Raw genomic sequence first — 14,283 nt, forward strand, 5'->3', positions numbered from 1 at the left:
GTGTTGCAGAGACGTCCTGGCCTACAAATCCTCTTATCCAGGAGGGAGAAAACATGTTTGTTTGATACAGACGGCAGCAAATGTCATGTTAACTCGAAAGATGCCCACATTTCTGTTCAACCAACATAGTTTATTACAATAACACACATAACCACAACAACACTACATATGTCCCAACCCTGAGGACTAGTCTTAATATCATCTAATAAAATATAAATCATCTTTTAAAAATACATGAAGAGGTATTATTTGACATGTAAAGAACAAACTGAATAGGTGGAGATATTACTGTGCTAATTTTTTTTTTTTAATTAGTAGTCAACCTAAGTGTATATACAGTGTTGACTGGCTTTTGATCTGTATACGAATATATTTTTCATATTAATGTAAGTAATGTTATTTAATGCATATTCTAATGTTCATCATGTTTGTGATGTGTGGCCCATGGCATCAGCTAAAGGGGATCCCTTTTCATAAAATTTCTTTCAGTGGAAATTTAAATTCTGAAGCAAAAACGATCATTCCCTCTTAGGACTGGGCAAAATATTAATACGACATACGACAAGTCTTCAATTTCATCATTATGTGATGTCATTTGAGGAGCTAAAACAAGAAAATGGTTGTCATTTCTGATAATTAAAGAATTGTGACCGAGATGTTCACAGCAGGAAATGATATTACAGTTGAAATATAAACCAAAAAAACAAAAGTAAACACATAAACAACTAACAAAGAATGTCACAGTGAAGTTGTTCCTATATTACCGTGAACATATTTTCTGTATAGGTTTTATCAAAAGGCCCTGAGCACGTCGGTCTATATAAAAGAAATGCTGCTGGAGCTTCTTCGCCTTTTCAGACTTTCACACTTCTCCATGCACATCGGAAGCAGGTGAAGTTGTGACAGGAACAGCTAATCTGCAAAGGATTCCTTCATGGCAAGTTTCTTTTTATCATATACTAGCTGACATATAAGCCAACAGCAAAGTATCTGTGACAAGCTAAAATCAGCTGATGTGTTGGTTGGCCTCTAATTATAATGAACTAGTTCTGGCCGGACACGATGTCATGTCAAGCTCCTCGGCCCATCACTCCCATGCCCTGGTCCGCTGGTCTATTTAAAGGCCCTCACTCTGACTGCAGCTGTCCACAAGGCTCTGCTCTGTTTATATACACCCTGCAGTCATTGTTTCTCAGATAAGTGAACGATTTTTCAATTCTGCAATTATCTTTAAACATGATTTATCTTATTCTTGTCCAGTATGTTAATTCATCAAGGTAGCTCAAGGTTTGTGTTCTTGGAGTTGAGAGTGTAATAATGGCACCCCTGGTCCGGTGTTCAACATCTGAAGTGGAAACACATGGAAAATAAACACATTCACAGCCAATCTCTGTACAGTCAGGAGCCACAATCACACACAGAGACATCAGTAACACAGCTATCTATTATTCTGAGGCTATCCCACTGGGGTCACATCTTGGGGTCACCACTTATTTGTACAGGGGGGCAGACTGAGTTTGGATAACAGCGTCATATTCCCCGGTGTTTCAAAGTCGTGTCACTGAGGGGGCTCACAACTACTCACCACTCTCCAAGGAATGAAAGAAAAACTTGTTGAAAATTTATAGGAGTTCTGAGTGTGTGTGTCGGGTCGTGTGGTGGATCTCTGGGATACGGCAGGTTGCATGAGTGTGTAGTTTTGTGAATGTCTGTGTAAAGGAGAGAGCAGGAAACGAACAGAAAATGAGACCAAAAAAAGAGCTAAAAAGGTTTCTAAGCATTTTATACCTGCAGGAACTGACTTTTTGCTCACTTGGTGGCAGCAGAGACAAACTTTGAAGAAAATTATATGGTGAATTAGCTAGTAAGTAGTTGCTCATTCACACACTGAGCAGAAAAGAAGCAACAACATGTTTCTGGCCGCCCTGTGACTGCGAGTCCAACATTTGTTTTTCTTGAAGCTCTGTTTTTGTCTTTTTCATCACCAACTCTTGAGAAAAATATCTGCTTCATTCATTAGTAAATGGATCCATTTTTGTTTTTTTGCAAAAACAATGTGATGAGAGCAGTGAAAGTGAACCAAAAACAGTGAGGATGCTGGATGGGAAAACACAACAATGAGCTGAAAGACAGGGACATTTTTTTACGTAAAGCTGAGGGAAACTGCAAAGTGGGGAGATAATTCTCTGAGTTCATCACTGCAGGTAACCTCTTTAACATTACAAAGTCATTTGATCCTTTGATAATATCAAAATATTGTTGTATGTATGTATGATGTAAGATTTGCAAATACTTTTTGACCCATTTGTGTAAACGTACACTGATTCTGAATTTTATGATTTCAAACACAATAATAATGTGAGGACAGGGGCATGTTTACCAGTGTGTTACATCATCTATTCTTTGTACAGCAGTCAGTCAGGGTTTGGGATCTGAGGACACTGATCATTAAAGTTTTGAAAGTATAATTCTTTCCCATTCTTCATTCTTCCGTTTACGTTTTCCACAGCTTTTTGGGAATGGCGGAGGTTGTGAATCAATACAGCTACAAAGCGGTGATTGGGAAATGTATCTAAAAGAAAAGCAAGGAAACACAAATAAACTGTGATATAATACAATGTATAGTGATCACATGTAACATGTTGTTTGTTTCAGACGTGTATGTTCAGTATGTGAGTGTATGAATGTGCTGAAGGTTTGGTCGGGGGGCCGGGTCAGGACTCGGGACAGGCTCAGCCTACTGGATCCATTCTTACACAGGAAATCTCATTAAAGCCACTCTTCCTCTTAACTACATCACCAGTGGGAAACAGATTTGGATATTGCACTCTGCCTCTTCTTTTAAACACCCGGCCTGCGATCTGTTAGGGGGAACAATGGAGGAGACTGATGAGGGACGGGGAGCATGTATTGACTTTTTCTCTCTCCTCTTTCGTCTTAATGCATCTCATTTCCCCCCCATCCTCTTTTGTTGAACACCTTTCCTTCCCCATCAACTGTCATCAATCTCTCTATCCTTGCTGGGTGAAAAATTGCACCCATTACCTTTGTCATGTGGTATACAGAAATAGCAGACTCTCCACTGACAAACGTGAAGTAAAACAACTTAGGGTGGCTCACACGACTGCAGGACGAAGGCAGCGCGGCATAAATCACTCATAATATCGGACAACTTTCACACTGTAAACAGAAGTTATAAGATGAGGAAACTGGTGCACATCCTGCAAACCAAGCCTCTACACATGGGTGAAAGATTTGTTATCTTCCTTATACTTTATCCCACAGGCTGCTACTGCAGATAACAGTGTTTTTAGTATTTGGTCAGCTAAATGAGGTTTAGATTAAAGTTACAACAGTGTTTGTTGTATTTTTCACATCTTTAATTACATTAAAGGGCAACATTTGTTTTATAAAGTAGGGAATCGTTCACGGTCATGTCTTAAAATGACTTTGTGATGACTTTAGAAGTTAAAGCCATAACCATTTACATAGCAGCGGCCTTCTCATGACTTCCCCTCTTGAACGCCAAGCACATCGTGTACACGACTTTCCATGTTCTACAAAACATTGATGATTAGCACCAATCAGAAAGCGGAGAGTGGCAGGAACGTTGGTTTGCAGGTATTAGATCATAAAACAAAGTAGGGCTGCACGACATTGGGAAAAACAAACATTACAAAATGTTGGTTTTCTGCAACACATATTGTGATATGAAATCTAATTTTCACCAGATAACGGGATTAAGCTCTATTTGGAAAGAATTAACCATTGTAGACATAATTGGGGTGATTTTTTTGGGGGGTGCATTTTACCAAACAACCAATGTAGGCCATGCTTTGTCTGATAAATTGATCAAGGATGATGGTGATTGGTTGTTTGCTCCCATCTATCGAAGAACCCTTAAATCGGACTAAATGATATAGTATCATACGAACTTCTCTTGTTGATTAATCATGGAAGATGATGATGATGAAAACAAATTTGTAGCAGGAAATGTTTAAGTTGATCTGCCAGACTTGACATTGGACGTCATACATACATTGCAATGTCAATGCTGAAACTATACATTGTGCAGCCCAAAATCAAAGTATTGCACACACAAAAAAAGAAAGAAAAGATGACCAGATGATGGTGCTCGTCTAGATAAAAATTCAGGGGCTCAACAAACATTGAGTACATCCTGTGGGGAACAGAACGTTTGAACCAAAATTCATGTCAGTCCCTCGAATCCTATCAAGATTAATTAATCATTAAGGTACAACATCTGGGAATCATGAATATTTGTACAAACGTTTTCTTCCAGTCCATCTGGTAGATGTTGGAATACTTTCTGGAAAGTGAAAAGTTTTACCTGCTGGTGGCGCTAGATGAAAAGTCAGTGGATCACCAAAGTTTTTATGATTCATCCTCTGGGGACCTTGACTGTTACCGTACGAAACTTCACGACAATCAGTCCGATAGCCGCGACACGAGTGTGGCTTGAAAAAAATGCAACCACTTTGCCTCATCCACTTAAGCATGATAAACAGTGAGAACAACCTTAAGTAAGGAATAGTAATGACCTCTGCATTTTGCACAGCGTAGCATTTTGGTGTTAATTACATTAGGTTGCAGAGTGCTGTTAAGGAACCTGAAAGGTCTGCAGGCGCTGCATCACCTACTAATCAATTGCCATTATCATGCCTGGTACAAAGGTCTCAACCCAAGGGACGTGTTAGACACCGCTATTACTTCTCTCCTCTTTACTCCGAACGAGACGCTCTACGAAAACAGCTCAGTTTAATGGCCACTGGGGGGTTATTTTAAAGTTTCAGAGTGATGACTATCCATAAAAACAGTAGCTTGTCATTTTAGAAACAACAATATAACTTGAAACTATCCAACACAATGGCTGCTCTCTGGGTGTGAGGTCTAAACATGGAGCCATTATTGGAGCAGTCTGCACCTCCAGGAGAAAATATCAGTCTGCATCTGTTGTGTCAGTGAAAATCTGAGTTTCAGTACCTGCAGTTTTGTTGTTGTATAACAAAAACACTTTAGGACACAGAGTACCCAATGAGCCTCAGCGGAAACATACAGTGTCGTCAACAGATGTGATTATGAGGATTAGGACTGCCTCACCCTCTCTTCCCCCGTCCTCCTCTCTCCTCTGACCCTCTCATTCATCCAATGGGAGGGACGGATAGAGGGAGGCAGGGAGGGAGAGGGACAGATTTGAGGGGGGAGATTGGCAACAGGTTTTGCTGCTCCGGCCAACACTGTACTTCAGCAAACAAACATTCATTCACATGGATACACTCGTCAGACTTTGACGCTAGTTTTAACGTTCTTTTCACATGGTTTAGTTTTTATTTGCTTCTTGTTTCGGGAGAATAAAGATGATTAAGACTATGTTTCAGCATGCGAAGAAACATCCAGGGGTAGGTTGCATCATTCTCATGTATCTGTTGAGCTGTGTGATTATTTCTATGGCTAACATGAAGCTCTTTTTGACATAATGTCGTGAACACAAATTCTAAGAAACAGACTTTACAGTTAGACTGTGTTTTTAAATTCATGAATGTGTGTAGCTTTTCTGTGGTGTTAGGCATTTTCAAATTGATTATATTGAGGTCATCAGTCTTGAATTAACTGAAAACTGAAGGACTTACTTTGAAAAGAAACATACTTTATATACAAAAATGCAATTACAAGATGTCCTCATGGGCTCCAGGAACTTGTGATGAACATTTTGCACCCTTTCATGATATTTTATAGGCAAAGAGTGTTGACATTAAATAATTCAAACTCAGAATTATAATATTTACAATATTAATGAGGTAATAATTCAAACTCTGGACACTGTTTGACGCTAGAAAGGTGGCAGGATCAGGCAAGTATAAACAAAGTAAAATAGTTTGAAATTATCCTTTAAGGTTAGTTTAGGCATAAAAAATCAGTCTATGAAGATGTTCCTCTTCTTAAAAAGTCTTCCCCAAAACTACATAATGCACCTTTAATATAATATTAACACCTCTGTGAGATGAAGCCTAAAGCTCTAAAAGCTTGTAAGTGGACCTTTGAGCTTAGATCCTTTAGTTACATAAAACATTAAAAGGATTATAATTACTGATGTGCTCACCTGAATCTTTTAACACAAGTGCTGTGACTGTACATAATTTCTTCATTAGTATCATGATACTATCATAATAAATGTAGAAAGAAAGTAAAAGAAAGGCACAGCAGCTCTCTGTGCTTGTGTTTTCTCTGTTGCCTCGCAGCTATGCTGAGGGTGACCCAAATTCATGGATTGACAGGGCTGGTTTGGCAGTGCACCAGAAAAGTAATAAGGGCAGCAACAGTATTGAACCCCAGCGAGTATAAAACACTTCCTATATCGGTCAGGCTGAATGGTAAAAGGTGAAACACTCTCTTGTGTGGCACGATATGAAGATCTCAGCACCGGGGAGTGGACAGCTCCCCACGCACAGGCCTGTCTCGATTATTTGTTAAGTGTGTGTGTGTGTGTGTGTGTGTGTGTGTGTGTGAGTGATCAAAGCTGACCTGCTTCCGTGTTTTTATGTGTGCTGCTGTGTGTGTGTCTACTTCAGTGATCGAAGCTGAGCGTCTGCAGTCAGCTCACAGCACGTGTTCAATGTGCACTTGTGTGTGTATGTTAGCATGTACAGTACGTGTGTGTGTGTGTGTGTGTGTGTGTGTGTGTGTGTGTGTGTGCATGCAGTGAAAACTTGGTGTGTACTATGTTTTTTTTTTTTTCCAAGGTTAACCTGGAAAAGTTGAGAAATTTATAGTAACATATTCTGAGAAGAATTCAGCCGTGCTGGGTGAGCAGCACGATGAACACGAAAACAGACTGGTGCTGAAATACAGTAAAAAAGTTAAAGCAACATTATGTAACATTTTTACTAGAAAATAACAGCTTCAAAATAAGTGAGAGTAGGATTACAACGTTTCGTACACGTTTACTCCAAGACACAAGTATTCAACACCTAACATTGTTATGACGTGACGTGGTGTTGCACTCAGAAACAGTGGGGGGCGCCAAATCGCACAGAATGCCAATTCCTACATAATGTTGCTTTAAACGTTCGGTTGATGAAAGTTGAGTACAATTCTTCTAATCGATTAATCATTGAAGCCATTTATAAAGGAAAACACCAAACATTGACTGCTTCTGTTTGCCGTCAAACTGCACTTGAGTAAAACTGATTCCTTGCCTTGAGTCGGAGCTGTGCTGAGCGTTTACAGCATGAAACCGGGGAGGGATATTTTCCTCATCTCTCTTGCTTTAAAGTAGTAAATATCAAAGTTTTATCACCAGACCTTCTCCTAATCAGCAACAAGAAAAGTGGCAACACAATCAGACAGAAGACAGATGTCCAGATACAGCTGAGTAGAGACATCCTTCAGTTCAACCTGATCAAACTGTCATCTCTCTACAGCTTGACTAGATCTGTGTGTGTTGAGAACAGCTGTTCGCCAGCGGTGTGACTCTCCCTCTCTCCCCGTCTCGCACACACAGTATCACGTAGCAAAGTAGACAGGAAATGTATGGCAGTGTAGTGTTGATGAATAGATGCAGCATGGTGAGAGGATTGACGCTAAGCTTTGGCTGTTTAAGATGACATATCACATTATCCCCCTGTCCCCCTAATGTGCTTTTATATTTTAATTCCTGTCATCATCACAGCTCAGAACATCAAATAAAAGTGTGTCCGCGCACACACACATTCGCGCCCGTGTGTTTGAGTGCTCAGACTGGGAGCGTTAGCTGATTTACGTGCATGTGTGTGTGCGTCTGTTTACGCCCACAGTTTTTGTGTGCGTTTGTGTGTGTGATGCTGTCGCTCAGTCTGACAGGTATAGTGTCGAGGAGGAGAGGCTGGCACACGCAGAGATGCAGCAGCTCTCTCTTCCACCGCGTCCTTGCCCATTCAACCCAGGCTGACAGTGAGCTGCCTCACACATGGCCCGGACCTCATGCATATGGAGGAGGGCAGGCAGAGGGAAAACAGGAATAACAACTACCTGTGTATGTGTGTATAATGTGTGTGTATCTCACAAAAGGTGTATGTTCATGGTACATATCACAGCCAACCACTTGATGGAATATGTTTGTTTACCTTCATATGTCTCTGTGGACTAATGCATTCCTCCTCTCCTCAGTTAATCCCTCAGTTCATCTTCCTGACTCTGGGCATCACTGGGGCCAGCTTCTATCTGGTTCGTCTGGCAAGAGGACCACATGTCACGTAAGCTCGCCATCTGTCTAAACTTGTAGCCGTTGTCGTAATCTTGCAAATATTTTAAAGATTTCTTCTGAATTATTGTCAACTGAATCCAAATGTGGGGTACAGCAAGAGAAACAGAGTTGGGATCTGATGGTCAACCCTCTTTAGGATCTGCGTCCAGGTTGGCAATAAAACCACATTTGCTGAGCTCAGAGGAAAAATAGATCTCTCATAGCAGAGTTATTCAACAAGTTTAGCTCGGTCAGATTTTAAAACCAGGAAACAGAGATGGGCCAGACGGGAGAAAGATAGTTTATATTGCGTCTCATCCCCAGGTTGTCATGCTTTGGGACGGCGTCTGGCGTCTGCCAACCAAATGTGTGAGATATTTGACAATCTGGGGATGAGACTCAACAATCAAATTTCTTTCTCCAGGAAGCAACATTTTGTTGCTTTAAAACAGTTTTCATTGTCAATTTTATGTGTCAGGGTTGACAGATATTTTCAGTCAAGCACTTGTCAGCTTGTGATTGTCACAGGCAGATGTTTTGAAAAGCTACAAAGCATGCTAACAACTGCATCACATGAGAAAACTTTGACGTCTTGCCTGATAGGTACTGTGCATGTGCAACTGTCAACAGAGATGAGAAGGAAGTGAGATGGCTCACTCCTCCTGAGCTACTTCCATCAACAGCCATGTCAAAAAAACAACAAACGATGTTTTTAATTCAGAATGTAATGCAGGAACACAACACTATGTAGAAGTTGGCATTTGGTGAGATGTGGCGCCCTACATAAATGGAGGTCCAGACTCAGAACAATGTAAGATTAAAATACAGACATGATGTAAGTAAATAAAGTTTAACGAGGAGACTCTACCCCCTGACACGGCTCAGTTTAACAAACATTTGTTTTCAGACTTTGTAAAACAGGCTTGCAGAGCACTCTTTAACTTGACGAGAGTTTATTTTCAGCTTTCGGGCCGGTTCATTTCAAAATCTACATTAATAAGGTACAGCTGATGATCTTCTGTGGCTGACATTTGTGATTTGACATTTGTCGGAGAGACAGATAGCACTAGCTAAAATTCAGAATCCTTCTACCTGAATGTTTTTTCATTGTTCTTTGCTATTAAGAATGAGTGAGCAGATCCTATAAGATCGGCCTTTTCAGTTGGCAGCCTGCGGACCACATGTACATAGATCTGATAAACTGCAAAATATAAGAACTACATTTTTTTCAGACATCCTCTCAAAAACAAGTGCTTCTTCATTCCAAGTTGCAAAAAATGTAAAACATTTATTGAGGATTTTAGGTTTAGTTATTTATAATTTCAATAACTTGCACATCAGAGCAATACCAATGTCCTGATAACAATTCACCAACTACTGGGTCATTCATTTTTTAGAATGAACACTGCTAAAGTGCCCTCTTGGATGCCCCTGTGGTAAATAAAACATGATGAAGGGCACATCCAGAATGTCCTCCGTGTAGTTTAATACAGCCGTACTTATAATAACATAAATACAATTCTTTACCAGGGTTTGTAACTATTTCACTCTAAATGTATCATGACTTTCTGCGCCTCAGTGCCCCACCGCGTACAGCTGGTGCCCTTTTTTATTTTTTCCACCGCCGCCCCTCAATCATCCGGAATCCGCCACTGATTAGAAATGTTGAAAGGGAATTAGATTCGATTAGGATTTAATAAACAGGTATGCATTCAGATTTGAAAAATGCCATCAAACCTGCGTCCTAATGCTATCCATGTATATGCGCTGATTTTAATATTCCTATCAATAAAAACCTTTTTTTGATAATGTTTATAGCAGCTGACTGTTCAGTTTTGATATCTCAGAAGCTGCACACGCCACACTGAACTCAGTGACTGCACACATACAGTGAATGTGCACTGTTTATGTCCTGTTTGGGGCCACACAGAACCACTTGTTCTGAGGGTCAGCCATAACGCCTGACCTCATCATCAGCTGGTGGTGAGTGCTGTGGTCAGTGGCTTCCTCTCTCTCTCTCTCTCTCTCTCAGAGGCTGTCTAGTGTTTGTGGTAATGGAGAGAGAGGGGGAGACATGCCCGCTCTGCCATCACTCTCTCGCTCTCTTTGTTTTGTGCTTTGGCTGCGTGTCGTTCTGCCAGAGCGGGAGGAGGAGGGATGGACAGTCACAGTGGAGTGCTGTGAAATCCAGACTTTGGTTAATGAACAGAGGAGAACTGCCAAGTCACCGAGTTCACCTCATCTCATAATCCCACATAATCTTTTTTTTTCCAACTTCTTTGTCTTCATCTCCTTTTGTCCCAGTCCTTCTGTTCCTATGTTCTTTTTCCAGGTATTTGTTTACAACCTTGGTTTCTCTTCTCCAAATGTTAGTTTTCTCAATTTTTACTCCAAAATTAATACGTATATGAAGGTTGTTAAAACATGGGTAAACCTGCTAAAACAAAGGTGATTGAACACCTTCCCACTGCCAGTAGATGAGTTTGCTTTTCTGTTTTGTTTCTTTTGCGTCACGTTTGACGTCACATATGTGCCGGAATACAGGGAACAGTTCAAAGCAGCAGATCATCATCATCAGACTGCATTCAGAAGACCTTAATATCCATTTTAAAAGTTACTTTTTCGTACAGAAACTTTTACTTCGGTCTCTTTTTTAAGCTGAGGATCATGTCCATCCGGGTGCCATGTTTCCATCAGAGCTGCTACAGATAAATACCTGTGAGAGTCACTTGACCTGTGATTGAATGGCGACTGAAGCCCTTCCCACTAAAGACAAAAGCCACATACCACAACACCAAAACCACGAGGTTGATTGTCAGCGTCTCCCAAAACAACATGACAGTGACATATGTACTGTACTGTACCTTCGCCGTACGGTCACAGTTTGGTTAGGTTAAGGCAAGAAATGTTAAAAGGTTTTTTGTTCGGTGTGAAAGAAGTATTACGTTGCCCTCCATCATACATGCTTGTCTTCTCTCTTCCTTCTTCCTCTCTCTATTCTGCATGCTCTGTATCTTTCCACATGTGCAGCCTCTGGGACAGGAAGAACAACCCAGAGCCCTGGAACAAGCTCGGCCCGAACTACCAGTACAAGGTGCCTACTCCCCTGTCACACACTGAAGGGCCACATGCCTGCTCACACCTATCACACCTGCCAGGTTAACTAGACATGAATGGCATCATTTCAGTGGGTCACTGAAAATCTCACATTCGTCACCAGCCCAAAAATATCCCAAAATAAATCTGGACCAATCATTGCAGGCGTAATAATGTCCGATCAACACGGCTGCTTCCTCGTTTCCTTCACATCTGTTCAAGCCAAAAGTACAAAAAAGTGTCTTTCAAAAACAAATTAAGGCAGATGGAACCGGTAGCTTTTAGTAGTCTGTAATAATTTGCCTTACCTCTTGAACAAGGCCAGAGCCACACACAAACTATTGAAAATATTAACAACGCTGACCCAAAATAGAGCAGAAAAACAACTAACTGACAAGTCCCAGAAGAGGAGAGCTGGATGATGTGTTTTTGAGAGAAAAGAGCATTTTCTGAGGGTTTCAAGGCTGCGTTGCTTGCCAGTGGAATGAAAGTCGCTGCAGACAAAAGGTCAGGACACGGCATGTTTAATTCTCGATAGTGAGGCAAAGGTCTCGCATCGAAATTCCACTGAAGTCCAAACAATGATCGTAATGAGGAGGGGGAAGTGGGAAAGAGGGGAGGGAGATGGTGGGAGGCGAGAGTCTTAATGGCAGGCCAATCAAGATAAATACACGGGGAGAAAATAATCACGGCAAGAATGTGAGTTTATCATGGTTGGAGGGCTGTGATGTATTTATAACACATGTATGTAGTCACACAGTATATACATCATCCACGACAAACTCAGCGAGACAAAAATCTGGAGAATGAATGATCTAGAAAGTATCGTGGTAAATAAATGTGTTTGGGTGTGTGTATTTGCACGAGAGGGATAAAATGTTCACCCCTGCCTCTTTGTTTTCCACGCGTTCTCCTAAAGACAGCACTGATGAATTTAATTTAAGCAAAACAGATTTAAATGTATTCCTCCTGCCTTCCACAGTTTGTGGCCGTCAACACAGACTACAAGAACCTGAAGAAAGATGGCCCTGACTTCTAAAGGTCCTCCAGGCAACTCCGGGGGCACCAAGTTTGGCATGACCTCCTGCTGCCGCGTCTTCCTGAACATTTCCGCTCATACTATTAAAAATCACATAAGACAGACGGCTGGTTCATTATTTCATCATTATATATAATATTGTATGCAAGCTACACTGTTGTTTAGAGGCTGCGTATTCATCAAATATTTGACTTTGGGGGGATATTGGAGATGAAAACGAATCTTTAATATTTCCAGCTACAGAAATAAAAATGATAGATATCTGTTAAAGTTCCCTGTTATTTCAGTTATTTTCTGTTGTCTCTCTTGTATGAATCCCTCAGTTGAAAGGTCAAAGGTCAGAGTCTGAAGCGGGTAGTTTCTTTAAAGCTGCACTATTGGAAATGGATCACTACATTTAAGTGAAATGTCTCCTTGACAGTTATTATTGAGCCAGATTTCAGTGTTTCCCACACATAGACTTTACTTGGTGACCTATTTTAGCATTTCATACTTTTATGTTTGTATATACGCCATTGTTTCGTACGAGCTTGTAATTGCACCTGGTTGTTGCGATGTCATTTGGTACCACTTTGGTCTCGATAGTTACGACAGTCTACAGAATTAACAAGCTTCCTCCCCACACAGATCACCTGCTGCTGTAAAAAACAGAACCGGGGTAGAAAAAATCACAAGCTGTGTTTATTGGGCAACTTTGTAAAAAAATACCGCTGATGCAGAAAGTCAACAGAGCAGCAGGCACATACTGGGAGAGAGGAACAGAAAGTACAGGCACGCCGGTGTGTGTGCGCATAAAGGTGGACAATTAAAGCATCAAAAAATAAGAAAGTGGATTTTTGATTCTCAGGTTGTCAATTACTGATGTTCTGACTGCCTTATTTTTTACTCTTTCATTACAGAGAGATTCAAGCTGTTGGGTACCGATACTGAATTCAAGGTATTGGTTCAGACGTGAACGGTACCCATCCAGGCTTATTATGTCACCCTGCTGCTGAACTAGAGTCTTTGACCACAACACGGACAGCCAATATCTGTGCTTAACTGTGCTGATGAACTCCGTGCCTGACCAAAAACCTAAATCTCGCTTTCAATTTCCAAGGGGAAAAAAACATTATTCACTGTGCTCATCACACCACAGATCCAGCGCTGCTGGGACAAGTCACACATGCACACATGCTGAGATACGAAGTTGCAGATGAAGAGGACCAAAATAGAAATCAATCATGAGAGATGAATATTCGTGTGGGTCATAGAGCTCTTTCAAACCAGTTTTCAGTCCCAGAAAGATGCAGTCCAAAGAGACAATTCACTAAACTGTTTGATCACTGCTTGTCTGTAAAAACCAAAACATTATTTTCACTTAGGTGTGGAGCAGAAAAGTGACAAGACTGAGAATAAGTAGCTTCTGCGAATATGCCTCCTGCAGCCATAATTTTCCCATTTTGGAGAGTTCATTGAATGATGAATGTTTGTGTCCGCGTGTGTTCTCACTCAGTATCACTGGCCACCAGACAACATAAAATCCTGCTCTAATGGCGCACAAACTGTCTCAATGTCGGACCCCTGGGTTCTCCTAATACACTCCTTAATAGACAATCTATGTTCCAGACGCTGCGTGGGCCCATTTATGTGTGTGTGCTCCTTTTAAACAGCAATATGCCTCCTGAAGCCGTGTGCTGACCTGCCCAGTGGGTATTGTCTGTTGCTGGGTGATGATTTGTGTGCGTGTGTGTGTGTTTGTGTGTGATGCACAAAACCTGCTGACAGGTAATCAGCCGGGCCAAAGCATCACACTGGGGCATAATCACAAGGTCACACACACAGAGGGGGGACAGTTATTATCCAACCCGAGCAGCCTCGCAGGCCGTTGTGATTGCATTGCCTCAGTTTGTTAGTATCAGTATAA

The 14,283-nt window shown here is 41.1% G+C and overlaps 1 protein-coding gene across 1 annotated transcript; it reads left to right on the plus strand.

Moving 5' to 3' along the window:
• The first annotated feature begins 5,257 nt into the window (after positions 1-5,257).
• On the plus strand, positions 5,258-12,481 carry LOC311254663 (cytochrome c oxidase subunit NDUFA4). The gene is made up of 4 exons (XM_084348540.1): positions 5,258-5,420; positions 8,167-8,252; positions 11,273-11,336; positions 12,321-12,481. Exons 1-4 carry the CDS (start codon positions 5,379-5,381, stop codon positions 12,375-12,377), a joined length of 249 nt encoding a protein of 82 aa, XP_084204666.1. The 5' UTR covers positions 5,258-5,378; the 3' UTR covers positions 12,378-12,481.
• Positions 12,482-14,283: the final 1,802 nt, after the last annotated feature.

This window comes from Pagrus pagrus (assembly GCF_965226575.1).
Source record: "Pagrus pagrus genome assembly, chromosome: 3".
NCBI classification, from domain to species: Eukaryota; Metazoa; Chordata; class Actinopteri; order Spariformes; family Sparidae; genus Pagrus; species Pagrus pagrus.

Excerpts from the sequence above, each read along its gene's own strand:
- LOC311254663 (XM_084348540.1), top strand. The coding sequence starts at position 5,379 with ATGATTAAGACTATGTTTCAGCATGCGAAGAAACATCCAGGG. Across the intron at positions 8,253-11,272 it reads GCAAGAGGACCACATGTCAC|CCTCTGGGACAGGAAGAACA; the intron begins GTAAGCTCGCCA and ends CCACATGTGCAG. Across the intron at positions 11,337-12,320 it reads GCCCGAACTACCAGTACAAG|TTTGTGGCCGTCAACACAGA; the intron begins GTGCCTACTCCC and ends TGCCTTCCACAG.